The sequence below is a fragment of the Anastrepha ludens genome, chromosome 2 (genome assembly GCF_028408465.1).
Source record: "Anastrepha ludens isolate Willacy chromosome 2, idAnaLude1.1, whole genome shotgun sequence".
NCBI classification, from domain to species: Eukaryota; Metazoa; Arthropoda; class Insecta; order Diptera; family Tephritidae; genus Anastrepha; species Anastrepha ludens.
In genome coordinates, this window is record NC_071498.1 from 116,165,734 (window position 1) to 116,181,096 (window position 15,363).

General features: G+C 40.5%; 1 protein-coding gene across 1 annotated transcript in view; it reads right to left on the reverse strand.

The window, feature by feature from the left end:
• The window catches only part of LOC128871908 (uncharacterized), a 54,470-nt gene that overhangs the window by 17,389 nt on the left and 21,718 nt on the right, over window positions 1-15,363 (reverse strand). Inside the window, exons 4-5 of the mRNA XM_054114080.1 lie at window positions 6,918-7,197; window positions 6,571-6,691 (exon numbers count right to left, since the gene is read on the reverse strand). Coding sequence (XP_053970055.1) covers window positions 6,571-6,691; window positions 6,918-7,197 — 401 coding nt within the window. The remainder of the gene's footprint in view (window positions 1-6,570; window positions 6,692-6,917; window positions 7,198-15,363) is intronic.

The window sequence follows — 15,363 nt, forward strand, 5'->3', positions numbered from 1 at the left end:
TTTTTAGCAGTTCCAAGGCAGAGGTATTTAGTATGTGGCTATAGTACGCTACCTTTCGTTCATGCTGCAGTACTCAAAACAGTGTCCTTTTTTAATGGGCGTTATTCAAAAAGAGAAAACATGGCTCATGTTAACTTATATATGTACTTAGTGTCAAACATTATTTCGCAGTCCAGCCAGAGGTTAATTCACAAATACACCTCGCTAACTCTGAACTAATTCTGTTTGCGGCTAAAAACAAATGAAAAGCTCCTAAATACAAATAAGAGCATTTTTGCATAATTAGATATTTTGTATGTATGGGCGCGTGTAGTCAGAGTGAACCCCGTGGTTGTTGGACCATTAGGTGTCACTGTTTGTACAGCTCATAAAGCGCTCCTAGCCCGCAGAGCAAATGTCTTGCCATCCTCAAAAGCCCAAAATGCTTAGTGTAATTGACGCACCCCGAGCACACTAAAAACTACCGAAACTTCTGCCTTTCATATGCGTCAAACAATGCATACAGTATGGCATAGCTGAGCACACACAAGGCACGGCGCGATGGGGCAAAAGTAAGCAAAGCGTCAAAGTCAATGCAGATACGACAGCAAACCTGCTTAACCAGCATAACAAAACCATCTTTGGCACCTGAAATGTGATTCCACGCCCAACTCAGTTATCATCTGCTCCCGTTCACCACATTGTTGTTTTCAACCTTTTACAAATATTTTTTTTGTTTGCTTCTTACTCAACTTAAGGTAAAACGTAAATGCCTGGAATCTGAAATTTTCTACCACCTTCTATCGCCTCCATCCCGTACCTAATGCTGCATACTACGAATATAGCGCACTCTCTGCCTCCTAACCCCCCGCTTATATTTAAATTTTAATTCTTGTTTAATGAGTCACTTCTCTTTACTAGTCCTTTAACCTTTCTTCTTTTCCACCTTTACGTACCTACCCGCGCACTCTTGGCGTTTTGTCAACACGCGCAATGTACCTGCGCTTGGCCGCCGGCTTCAGCTGCGTTTAAAGGATTTATGCACTCTACTTTATTTTGTGTAAGCGGGCGGATTAGAAGCTTGTCAAGCTCAACCGCTTTGTCTGTGTTTCTTTAGAATATCAAGCAAAAAGAGTGTTGGAAATACATACACAAAATTATTAATTTAAATGAGTGGACATTTTCAGGCTGTTTTTCTTCTAAAATGTGACAGGGACGAAGACCCAGTTAGACAAAAAGAGAATAGTATCTGCTCTCGTTGGCACATAACGCAGTATAAACGGCCTCAAATTGTGCGCAAAAATTTGATTGCTCTGAAATATTAATAATAATAATTTTTTGAAGACAAAAATTAACAAATTTTTAGCTTTTCGATGCATCAAATTAGTTACGTTTGTTCTGAGTTCCTTCTCCTCCTTCTTAATTAGCGCGGTAAAAGCAGTTTTCCGAAAAGTGCGCCGTACATTTGTGTCCCTTGGTGAGCGGTGTCCCTTAAAAATACCAAGGGCAATCAAGGTCCTCCTCACGTGAGCTTTCCAATGCAAAAAATTCAGTTCTTTTCTGACAATTAACAATTAACAACTACCCCTTAAAATGGCTGATACTTAAGTTATTAATTTAGGCAACGTAATTTTACGTGTTCACAATACGCGAAGTCCTGGAAAAAATGCATGAAAGGAGAATCGACACACTCCATCTTTCGGTCGACTTACAAGCTGCATTCGACAGCTCAAAAAGGAGCTGCCTCTATGCCGCGATGTCTGAATTTGGTATCCTCGTGAAACTAATATGGCTATGCAAAATTATGTTGTTCGATACCAGCAGCGTCATCAGAATTGAGGAAGGCCTCCCTGAGCCGTTTCCTACGAAACGAGGTTTCAGACAGGGTGACTAGCTGTCATGTGACTTCTTAAGCCTGATGTTGAATAAGACAGTGCGAGCCGCAGAACACAATCGCTCAGGCAAACGTTTTTATAAGAGCGTACAATTGTTGGCGTTTGCCGATGATATTGACATTATCGACCTCAACAACCGCGCTGTTAATTCTGCCTTCTCCAAACTGTATAAAGAGGCAAAGCGAATGGTTCTGGTGTTGAACAAAGACAAAACTAAGTACCTCCTGTCATCAAACAAACAGTCGAGGCACTCGCGTATCGGCAACTACGTCACTGTCGACAGTTACAATTTCGAGGTTGCAAGAAACTTCGTTTGTCTAGGAATCAGCATTAACACCGTTTACAATGTCAACCTAGAAGGCCAATAGAGAATCTCTCTTGCCCACAAGTACTATTTTGGACTAAGTAGGCAACTGAGTAGTAAAGTCCTTAACTCACTGCTCTACATCTACAGGACCTGGCACTCGAATATAACTAACAACCAATTTTCTTTTGATCGATATGACTACTTTTGCTATGGCTTTGAGAAGGTCCAGAAACGAATCGCAAGCTGCCGCAAGCCGAATGTGCTTTGCAGGTATTTTGGCTCACTCGCGAACAATGACTCTTTCTCAGCCCCTCGAGACTGAATCTTTTAATTCGGACCTTGCCATTGTATAGACGCTATGAAGTTCAGAACGTTGTTTTTTAGCCATTCTTGGTTCACTCAAGCTTTGTGAGACAGTCCAAGTCCTGTTGAAAACTCCATGGTCTGCCACCGAAATGTTTGGCTGCCCACGGCTTCAAAACAATTTCCAGATCACTTTCCCGACAATATTTTCCATTTACTTTGACGCCAGGCACGATGAAAACGATTGGAGAGCGCACATCTGCGCTTACAGCAGCTCAAGCGATTACCTGTGGTGAGTGCTGCCTCCTGTTGGCCAACCGATGACTCAAATTCTCGTCTGAACGGTCGGTCAAATAAACCCTATCGTTTTGAGAGCTTACGAATTGTTCAATTTGAAAAATTTTCTCGATAGTTCGGAAATTGACGGCCAAGTAAAGCAATTACTTCGCTCTCTCAAGTCTGACTTGTTGCTGCTTTGGTGTGAGATCAAGCGCCTTTTGGATCTTGTAAGGCTTGACTTTGAGATCATTTTTCAGCATGTGGCGGATGCTACGTTCAGATATTTTCAGTTCTCTCGCCATTGAATTGGCACTTCGTCAGGGATTTCAAGTCGCTTTTTCACTTTTTGAACCATTTCACGTGACTTTGCAGTAATGGTACGATAAATAAAGCTTTATTTACTTTAAGGTACTCGAGCTCACGAACAATCGCCGGTTGTGATTTTCCAGCCAAATATAATGCAATAACACTTTTTTTGAAATTCATTACTGATTTTCTTTTTTCGCGTTTACTCTCGGCGAAATGGTTCTGCGTGCTTGTAAACAATACTCTGGACTGTCATTTAGCCAACTTACATGGGCATCAGCTGCTCAAGCGGTCTGAACTTGATTACACTTCGAGTGCCGGACCCTGTACGTTTTTCAAACCCTACAATTAATTGTTCTAACGACTGGAATATACGCCATCGCCCATAAATCTCCTCTAAGATCTTGCTTTCTACTTATTTTCTGATTCTAGTGAAATACTACAAATTTTAATACAATTTGCTTGGCACGTTCAAAGTAAATATTGAAAAATTCGATTAATGAGCCACGATTTTGGTAAAAATATAAGAGCCTGTGTTGCAAGTCATACTATTTTGTATGGCGCCTTCTTTTTCAAAATTATTTAAAAATATTAAAAACATAATACCGGCGAACTGCGCTATGATGCACAGTGTAACGTCCCCAAATATAGTACTATAAAAAATCTACTCGTACTTGGGAAAGAATAAATATGAAATATGGTAGAGTGTGGCCAACTCCCATGCTTACCGCTCCTGTGGACGCATATGCTAAATACACTGTGCAACACAAAAACAAAAAGGTTCTAGCAATTTGTTCTGGTAGCGTGGGCATACAAAAGGTATACAGGTCGGCTATTTCAAGACACAAGTCTGGATTTTTTCTTCTTCTTGCACTATCTTTAGGTAAATCGGCATAGACCAAGTATAAGCCAAGTGATCGAACAACGAAGTCTGGTAGAGTGGAAATAAAAAATAAATCACTTGTCGGTTACTTAAAAGTTTACGTCTGAATTTCATTTTGGGGTTAGCTAATTTAAGTTTTCATGCTTTGAACATTCTTATGGTAAATCGGCATAGCAAACTATGATGATCGCGTGTTCTTTTCATGTGTCCTAACCGAAGATGTTCGAATTTTATAATGTATAGTCGTGCAGATGGTTTTTTAGTCCTGCAGGTAGGTATTTTTTGTAGGAAGTCTGTTATATGGGTATTTGTGTAGTTAATATTTTTGTACCAGTCATTAGTTAAGTTCCATTCGAACCATTGTTTCTTTTAGAATATAGTGTTTAAATATGGAGTTAGTTGAAGTTACTGGACTTTGTAGGTGGGCGTTTATTTGGAGCCCATACCACAAATCTTTGATCGATAGGATCAAACTTGTGCAAAAGGTGTCTTTAAAATATCCACTTAGATCAGTAAAGTTTCATGATCCTATCGCAATCCATCCCGTTTCCTTAAAGGTTTGACATTTACGAAATGAACAAAATTGGGAAATATTGAAAACCTATTTTCACATCGGTGGCTACGTCAATAGGCAAAATTGTCGGATTTGGGGCTCAGAAAATCCACACGTTACTGTAGAGAAGCAAATGCATCCACAACGAATCACTGTTTGGTGTTGTTTTTGGTCTGGGGGCAACATCGGGCCATTTTTTTTCGAAAATGAGCGAGGAGCCGCGGTTACAGTAAATAGCGAGCGTTACCGTGACATGCTTAACGAGTTGTTTCCAAAAATTGAAGAGGAAGACATGGACGACATTTGGTTTGAACAGGACGGTGCAACTTGTAACACTGCCAAAGTTTCACTCGAACTTTTGGCTACCGTTTTTGAAAACCGAATAATCAGCCGAAATTCTGATATCGATTGGCCGCCTCGGAGCTGTGATTTAAGCCCGTTGGACTATTTTTTGTGGGGAGCCGTTAAGGGCAAATGCGATGCGAACCATCCAGAGACGATTGATGCTTTAAAACACGAAATCGAAGTTGCCATTCATGAAATTGGAGCCCAAAACAATCGAAAATGTGCTTAAAAATTGGATTGATCGAATGGCCTACTGTAAAGGCAGTCGTGGCAGTCATTTGAACGATATTATTTTTCATTCATAAATGACAATGTTCAATCTTCAAAATAAGAAAAAAAAGTTTGAAAAAATATTGATTAGTTTTTTTTTATAGCCGGTGAAAAAAGCAAATTTTACATGGCCCACCCTGTATATATATATAATTGGCGCGCACAGCCTTTTTGGATGTTTGGCCGAGCTTCTCCTCCTATTTGTGGTGTGCGTCTTCATGTTGCTCCACAAATGGAGAGACCTCCAGTTTCAAGCCGACTCCGAACAGTAAATATTTCTTATGAGGAGCTTTTTCGTGGCAGAAATACACCCGGAGGTTTGCCATGCCCTGCCGAGGGACGACTGCTCTTGCAAGGGGCTCCCTTGGGCAAAAAATTAAAATTTGTCCGTTGTGATACCATACAGGGGAGGGAAGGGGATCAGGAAAGGGGGAGGAACCAGACAGAATCCAAGGCATGGACTAAAGAGTTTGAGGATGCCGACCAACTAGTGGGGATTTACTTTTGTGTTAACCGCTTCAAGCTGCTGATGAATTTCACCAGATTTGTGGTATTTAAATTCGCAATATCTGCAGGTGTAGCCAAAAAGTGAGATCCCAGATATTTAAACCTTAGCTCGACGAGAACAGGGCAGCGGAAAAGAAGGAGCTGAGATGATTCCACCTCGTTCGCTAGACAGCTTCTGCAGAAATGGACTCACGCAATGCCACACCGCACCATCTACCGAATTTGATAGCTGTGGCTTTGTTAGCCTTAGAAGTTCTCTCGAGCGCCCCTGATCTACCCGCGGCCAGAAGGATCTCGTGACTTTGCACGCTTCGCACTAGCCCAGCGCTCGCTGATTTGACGCGAGACCCATCTTTCCACGAGCACACCATAGGTTCTTAAGGGAACTCAAATCCTTCCATATTGCGATGAAGCCGTCTCAAGAGTTCCCTGACTGGTCAACTCATCGGAAGATTTTATATATTTGCAATTTTACCTCTCGTTTGACCTTCTCATATGGAAGTAGCCTTTTAAATAACTTAAAAATATTTCAATAGAAAATTGAAGCTAAAGAAATTAAAAAGAAGTTTCTCTTGTACGCAGGCAAGCTTCCCTTCGAAGAAATTGAACATAGTGATTACAAACACATGCATATACATGTGTGTACATTCGCTTGAATTAACTGCATCACCAAAGTATCTTAAGAAATTGTGAATTCTGTGCAGTTGAGGAAGAAAAGTTTTACTGCAATCGCGTTTAATCGACAATGTGGCAACCCTTCAGCTCTAGTTAATTTTACCATCTGCATACAAATTTGCCATTCGATTTTACAGCCCATAAAACCATCACCAAAGTCCTTTAACTTAAGTTAAGTATGCACATACATACATACGTGTACACGCATACATATGGACCCACTTGTGTGGTTGTGTTTGTATGTAACTTTCAAGTATATTTTACTTACTGTAAGCCGCGCACGGTATGCCAGTGTATGCGTGTGCCGCATGGAGGCAACGGTGGGTTTTTGTGGTGCATTGGAGTGCCTTCTCGTATGCGTTGTAGTCGGGACTCAAGCGCCGTTCCGCCTAAAAGTATGCAAATAAAAATTTAATTTATTACATTCCCACTTGCATCCACATCCTTCTTCGCTTGCTTAAGCTCGCCTTCAAGCGTTATGCATATAAAGTACACATAATTTTCAATAACTTTCAGCCGGAAGCTTATTTTCAACACATGTCAATCACAATGCATATGTATATGCAGTATGTGTATGTATACATATATGCACATATTGTATGCGACGCCACTTACCTCCTCATAAACCTCATTGATATTCTGAAAATTATAGGTGCCTGGCTTTTGCAGCGTTTTCAGTGTTTCGTAGAGGAACAACTCAAAATTCTTGAATGTGTATTCGCTGAATGGATAACGCCGCAGGCGCGTGCCAGTCTCGCCGCCAAGAGCCGCACATGATTTGTGGTAATCGTCGACGGCACGCTTCACCAATACAGCTTCATTTAGCTTAGTCGAACGTATTTGCAGTGACTTTAATTCCAGCAGGTGTTGGAAAATTTTTCGTTCCATGTAATACCTGCGAGGGATAACCAAAAGAGAGGTGATAAAAATTTAAGACCACACAAAAACGCACACACCCACACACACACACGCGTGCATACACACTAAAATAATGATAAGTGAATCAAAGAGGAGCTAGCGCATAGGCCTTGAATGCACACGCACACACACACATGCATTGTGCAGATTCAAATGCAATAGATAGATATGTAAGTAAACATGCCTGTATGTGGGTGGGAAAAAATGCCTCAAAATACGAGCATAAATAGCGGCAATACCGGGCAATATTCATTTATCTGCAGCTGGCAGTATTGTTGGTTTTTTGTACGCACTGTCGTTGTTGTTGTTATGACTATTGTACGTTTTTTTTCTTCTTGTTCGTGCAAAAAGCGAGTTGAATTGTATTTGACATGACAAAGGCAAAAGGGGGATGCTGATATTTGTTTGGGCTTCAAAGGCCCTTGTTACTGTCAGCATAGCAAATCACCAGGGGATGGGAATAAAATCAGAGGGAAAAATATGAAAAGCATACGCTGTGACGCACCAAGGCAACGCAAACGAATGGCGCATTGGCTTGTCAATCTTCGGCCGGCAATGCCTGTCTCGTACTCCCCCTACTGTCACTTATCGCACTACTTCCCACTTTCATCTACACAATAAAGCATCGAGATTTTTACGGCATTCCATAAAGTGCACGAATTGAAAAAAAAATCCAAACCGGCTCTGAAGCCTTACAATTGTGCATAGTTATGAATTTATGTCATATACACTCGGTCAAAAAAGTATCTACCGGAAATAGATCATTTAAAAAGCCCGTTTGAAGGGAATGTGGAAATAAATTTGTGAACATTATTTGAGAGAGCAAATACGCTGGCTTTGTGGAAAAAAAAACTAATGAAATTTGCAGCGCTTGAAAGCGCTGGCTCTCAAGATTATCAAGGAAAACGAGTTCCTAGCAAAAAGCATAACAAATATTATCGAACAACCAAAACCTTTCGCTTTTATAAAAGTTCGTAACAGTCCAATTCAGTCAACAGAGGACTTACAAGAGAATTCGCGTCGAGAATTAAAGTCAATTGTGGAAAATAACTACATTTGGAAAATATTTTTCTTTGCTAATTGAATTGAATTGTCATGCTGCCGCCGAAAGAAAAGATGCCGCCTATAGAGCCACGCCGCGATCGGGCGCAACGCGAGCCATGTGGGATCGCTACAGAGAGCTGAAAAAGGAAGAGAGACGTAATATCCGACAGAAAAAACGAGAGGCCGAAATACGTGAGTGCGAGGAGCTTGAGATGCTGGCCAATAGGAACAACGCCCGAAAATTCTACCAGAAAGTTCGGCGGCTTACAGAAGGTTTTAAGACCGGGGCGTTTTCCTGTAAGAACAAAGACGGCGATCTGGTGACTGACGTACAGAACAATCTCAAATTATGGAGGGAACACTTCTCGAACCTGTTAAACAGTGACAGCTGCGCATGTCATAGAGAATGTGAAGATCCCGATACCCCAATCGTTGACGACGGAATTATGGTTCCGTTACCCGACCATGACGAGGTGAGAATAGCAATATCACGGCTAAAGAACAACAAAGCCGCGGGCGCCGACGGACTGCCGGGTGAGCTATTCAAACATGGCGGCGAGGAGCTGGTAAGGTGCATGCATCAGCTCCTATGCAAAATATGGTCGGATGAAAGCATGCCTGCCGATTGGAATTTAAGTGTGCTCTGCCCAATCCATAAGAAGGGCGATCCTGCAATTTGTGCCAATTACCGCGGGATTAGTCTTCTAAATATCGCCTATAAGGTTCTAGCGAGCGTATTGTGTGAAAGGCTGAAGCCCACCGTCAACCAACTGATTGGACCTTATCAGTGTGGCTTCAGACCTGGAAAGTCTACCATCAACCAAATATTCTCAATACGCCAAATCTTGGAAAAGACCCATGAAAGGAGAATCGACACACACCATCTTTTCGTCGACTTCAAAGCTGCATTCGACAGTACGGAAAGGAGTTACCTGTATGCCGCGATGTCTGAATTTGGTATCCCCGCAAAACTAATACGGCTATGTAAGATGACGTTGCTCAACACCAGTAGCTCCGTCAGAATTGGGAAGGACCTCTCCGAGCCGTTTGATACCAAACGAGGTTTCAGACAGGGTGACTCGCTGTCGTGTGACTTCTTTAACCTGATGTTGGAGAGCATCGTACGAGCCGCAGAACTTAAGCGCTCAGGCACAATATTTTATAAGAGCGTACAATTGTTGGCGTATGCCGATGATATTGATATCATCGGCCTTAACAACCGCGCTGTTAGTTCTGCCTTCTCCAAACTGGATAAAGAGGCAAAGCGAATGGGTTTGGTGGTGAACGAGGACAAAACGAAGTACCTCCTGTCTTCAAACAAACAGTCGGCGCACTCGCGTATCGGCACCCACGTCACTGTACACAGTTATAATTTCGAGGTTGTAAAAGACTTCGTTTATTTAGGAACCAGCATTAACACCGATAACAATGTCAGCCTTGAAATCCAACGTAGAATCTCTCTTGCCAACAAGTGCTACTTTGGACTAAGTAGGCAACTGAGCAGTAAAGTCCTCTCTCGACGAACAAAACTAACACTCTACAAGACTCTCATCATGCCCGTCCTAACGAATGGCGCAGAAGCTTGGACGATGACAACATCCGATGAAGCGACGCTAGCAGTGTTCGAGAGAAAGATTCTGCGTAAGATTTTTGGACCCTTGCACGTTGGCAACGGCGAATATCGCAGACGATGGAACGATGAGCTGTATGAGCTTTACGGCGACATAGACATAGCGCAGCGTAAAGATCCAGCGGCTTCGTTGGCTGGGTCATGTCGTCCGAATGGATACAAACGCTACGGCTTTGATAGTATTCGATGCGGAACCAGCTGGTGGTAGTAGAGGAAGAGGAAGGCCTCCTCTGCGTTGGAAAGATCAGGTGGAGAAGGACTTGGCTTCACTTGGTGTGTCCAATTGGCGCCGGTTAGCACGAGAAAGAAACGACTGGCGCGCTTTGTTAAGCTCGGCCAAAATCGCGTAAGCGGTTATCGCGCCAATTAAGTAAGTAAGTAGTAATTGAATTGTTGGCGCCCGCCGTAGCCGAATGTGTTGGTGCGTGACTACCATTCGGTAGTTGAATGCGTTCAAATATCCGTGCCAAATCATGAAAAAGTTTTTCTAATAGTGGTCGAAACTCGGCAGGTAATAGCAAACCTCCGAATGTATTTCTGCCATGAAAAAGCTCCTCATAAAAATCATTTGCCGTGCGGAGTCGGTCCCCCTATTTGGGCAACAACATCTAGGCGCACGCCAACAATAGGAGGAGCAGCTCGGCCAAGCACATAACAGAATCGTACACGCCAGTTATTTATTGTTTATTTTTTTATTGGATTGCGATTATGTAGAATTATATAGAAAGATGCATACTTTAAAAGCAAGAGCGCAATTTGAATGAAAAATAAATATTTGATGATATACTGACTAATTTCCGATACTTTTTTGACAGTATGTATTGGAGTACTGAGTGGCTTTCGAACAAGAATTGGTAGAAGTATGTAAACAGAAATTCTCTATAAATTAAAATTTTCCCCTCTGTCTCAAATTTAATTTTGATGAAATTTTCAACTTATTGTCGCAAAACAGTTGAGCAGAAACCAATAAACTGGTATCTAACCATCTTTATTAACCGTAATAAGAAATAACGATGACGAAAATAAACCGCTTATATTTAACTTTATAAGCAAAAATAAAAATTAGTTGGAAAGCGTATTGCTGGTTGCGGCAGTAAGAAGAAATAAAAAAAAGCTTATTTCTATTGCCATCAAATTGGTTTATAATAATTTTGGTTGAACTCAACTAAATATTTCTGTGCATTTCGTCTAACTAATTTTGCTTACAGGTAACACACAAAACGTAGTCAAGGCGTGGATTTTCCGAGACAATGTCTCATATACAGGGTGAACGATATGAAGTGTTACCAACTTCACACTGCTTGTATCTGTAAAACAGCTCATGACATCAACGTCAAAATTGTTTTAATGACAGTTCAATATATTGTTTATAAGCCATTAAAAGCATTTGCGGCTCAGTTTTGTTGCATTTTTTTCTGTGATGGAATTCAGACTTAATAGTGTGATTGCGTTATATTTGGCTGGAAAATCACAACCAGCCATTGTTCGTGAGCTCAGTCACCTCAAAGTAAATAAAATGTTTGTGTATCGCACTATAAAACGTTACAATGTTACTGGTAGCATTGCAAAACGCTATGGAGGTGGACCAAAAAAAAAAGACGCAACAACGCCAGAAATGGTTCGGAAAGTGAAGGCTCGACTTGAACGAAATCCACTTCGAAGTGGAAGAAAAATGGCCAAAGAACTGAAAATATCGCATGACAGTATTCGACGCATATTGAAAAATGAGCTCAAGGTCAAGGCTTACAAGTTCCAAAAAGCACACGACCTTTCACCCCAGCAAAAAAAAGTTCGATGCGCAAGAGCAAAGGAGTTGTTGCGCTTGCACGAACGTGGAGAATTTCCTAACATTGTGTTTTCTGATGAAAAAAAATGTCCAATTGAGTAGTTCATAAACACTTAAAACGATCGTGTTTACTTGACCGAATGCTCATACGAGAAATTCAGCCTACGTATGGCCACTCGAAGCAAATTCCCATCGCAAGTAATGGTTTGGGCCGCAGTGACCGCTGATGGGCGTTCTCCAATCGTTTTTATCAAATGCGTCTTATTGTCGGGAAAATGTTTTTGAAGCTGCTTTAGAGCCGTGGACACGCAAACATTTCGGTCGTAGACCATGGACGTTCCAACAGGACTCGGCACCGTCTCATAAAGCTTGTGTGAACCAAGAATGGTTAAAACGTCATGTTCCACACTTCATTTCGTCCACACAATGGCTTTCGTATTCGCCAGACGCAAATCCGATGGACTATTCCATATGGTCCATTTTGGAGAGCAAGGTGAGGACTAAAAAATATGCCAGTATGGCATATCCCGAAACCCCCGGGATCGCAAAAATTTAAATTTAATTTAAAAGTACATCACAGGTATGTATGTAAGTATGTATGTCTGTATATTGTGCATTCCTAATACACTTTTAGGGAAACATTGCGGTTGTGACAGTTCATCCCCGGGTCCTTCTGGTAACCGACACACAATACATAGAACGGAAACGGCTTAGTGTCTCAAAAATGTGTATCTGTTATCGTAAATGATAAGAACTTGAAAATTTGTACAAATATTATTGAATATATGGACCTTCTTATGCAATAAATTTTACTTAAATCAACATTAAACTTTATTGTAAAAAAGGTTTGAAATTTGAAAAGCCGAAAATGAATAAATAATAAATAATTAAATTATGAAATAATGAGTATCTATTAATAAAGACAGTCATAGATTTTTTTATTAGTCAGAACGGGGTATATTATTTATTGTATTTTGGGTTTCTAGGCAGATCCAAGAGCATTTTGGCATCGTCAAGTAATTCCTTTTCCAAAGAGACGTTTGGTGGTCTTAGGCTTGAAATATCATATATGGATCTGATGTAAATAATAATGAATGTGGAACATCTTCCTTAGTGCCTGAGCGAGAACTGTTCCTGATATGATGTTATCAGTATCGTCTATAATCTTCACTTTGCGCTTCTGGTGCATCCTTAGACAATTGACCTATAGGGAAAATTGCGTTATTACTGTTGCCAGTTCCACCCATATGGAGCTAAGTTCATTTCGAAACCTGCTTTGATACATATTTTTTCTTTTTTTCTTTGCTTTTTTTATTTTCTGGAGATTTCGCTGATCATTTCCCGAACGCACGATTATAAACAATATGTAAAATGGGTTCCATAAATCTAATCCAGATATGGAGGTGGAAAGGCCATACCGGCAGGCTTCTTCGTTTTCTGGTTTAGAACCAACTTTGCTCAGATCATTCATCTCTATTGTTAGCTCCGCATATATCATAGTACACAGAACTTGATGATGTATTAGTTAGTACTTCGGCAATGTTTCCACCAATCATGGTCATGAATAGTTCATATTTGATTCGAAGTACAGCGCCATCTTTGTTTATTAGTGATGGCGGAAACTCTTCAATTTGTCGCTTGATATTGTCAACAGTCTCTTTAGTCTGTTTTGGAGTTTGCTTGACAAATTTTAAGGAAAAAGGTGGACAATAGCAGAGTGAAGAGCATGTAGTATTTTGCCAGACTACAAAGTTTGTTGATAAGTCAATTGGTTTTATAGGTACTAGAGAAGAAATTAATAAACTGGCATCTGATATTAAATGGGTCTCACCTGAAAAGGTCTACTAATATTCACTCTGACTGGACAATTTGGATGTATGTACTTATACATACATTTATTTTCTACACATATTTTTGTGCCTGACAAAAAAGGGCAACGAATTAGAGTAATCGAACATTTTAATAAAATAAGTAACAAACCGGCGGCAGACAGGCACGACGAAAGTAAAATCGTGTGATTTGCTTGGCACTATAAACTCGAGTGATGGTTTAGTACAACCATCGAATCCCTAAAACTACAAAACACAAACTACAGCTTTTGCTTTACCAATACGGCTGATATTAGGTTTAAGTTACATTGTTAGAATTCAAGCACCCTCTATAGTTAGTTGGTAGGCATACAAACATAGTCCTGCCATAAGTTCTGTTACAAGTTAAGTCCGTTATAGATATGAAATAACTTTTTTAATGAAGTTTTATTTAATCAGGTAAATATTAAGGAAAATAATTTTAAAATTTTCATTGGAAACGACCACCATTTGCTTTTACAAGCCTTCAAAAGATTAGGTCATTCAGTTCTTGCAGCACGCACCGTTTCTTTGGATGTTAACGTCGCTGTTCGAATCAAAGGTAGATTGCGACTCTCAAAATTTCTGTGAGACCTGTGAGGCAAACTACAATCCAATGAATTCAGATCAAGACTTCCAGACGGCCAATCTTCTGAGGCTAGGAATACAGGAATTTTGTTTTTAGCCGCTGCTAGGTGGTTTCTGCCGTATGGGCTGGAACGGAATCTTGCTGCAAGATCCAACGCTCTCCATTGAAGAGATTACTGCTCAACTGCTTCACCATGGCTTCTAAGACATCCTCCTGATACATTTTTGCACCGGTCTTAACCTCTTTTCCCCAGAAATGAAGAGATGTAACGCCTTTACAAGACACTCCGTACCAAACCATTACGGAGGCTGGATGGTGGCCACGGTGAACTATTGGCACAACATTTTTAGCGTCTTTAGAAGTTTTAGCACAGATTTTGTCGTTTTACTTATTAAAAACTTCTTCAACAGTGAAGAAACATTTTCTAATTTGCAGAAATAATATTTTCATGGTCGTTGACCGCTGCTGGCATCTGTCGGGTCTAATTTTATTCAAGCGCGTTGTGAAAAGATGACAAGTTGAGCGACGGAAGACTTTCAACTGGAGATCATCTCAAATTAATCTTGACGTGGATCTGGTCGATTCATTCATTTCCCTGGACATTATTTTCTGCTTTCTAAGGCGATTTCTGCGAATTGCTTCTCGAACGACTTTTATGGCTGTACTGGTTCGAACCACGCGAGGATGACTACTTCTTATTTTGCCTCTCACTTCAGACGTTTGAAACGGAAAAACGATTTTCGAAATATTAAGTTTTTTCAGCAATTCGCAAATCGCACTTGCACTTTTACCTCACTTATGAAATGCATTTTCTTAGCTCCCCACTCCATTGTTAACAAGCGAAATTTGCCACGAAACAGAATATAATTAATGTGTTGACAATGCACACGATCGTTCGCATTCTAAAAAATGTCACAGAATTTATGGCAAGACTAATTATTTTATATATTTGATATGCGGGTATTGAAAACACGTATTAAAAATGTCAGTCTTATGCCTTAATGTCATGAAAAAATTAAATTGAAACACTCTAACTTTCATTCAATACCATTTTATGGCTATTTTTAAGTCCCAGCAAAATGGCAGAAAATAAGTTGCGACCGAATGAAGAGAAAAAAATAAGCACCATCCATGGGTACTAAGTCACCCATCGCAGCACTCACAATTACAAGACAAGCGGCATCAAGCACCGGAAAAACGAATTTTCAAGTACGCAAATGCAAATGCTGAAGAAGCATAAAGCAAGT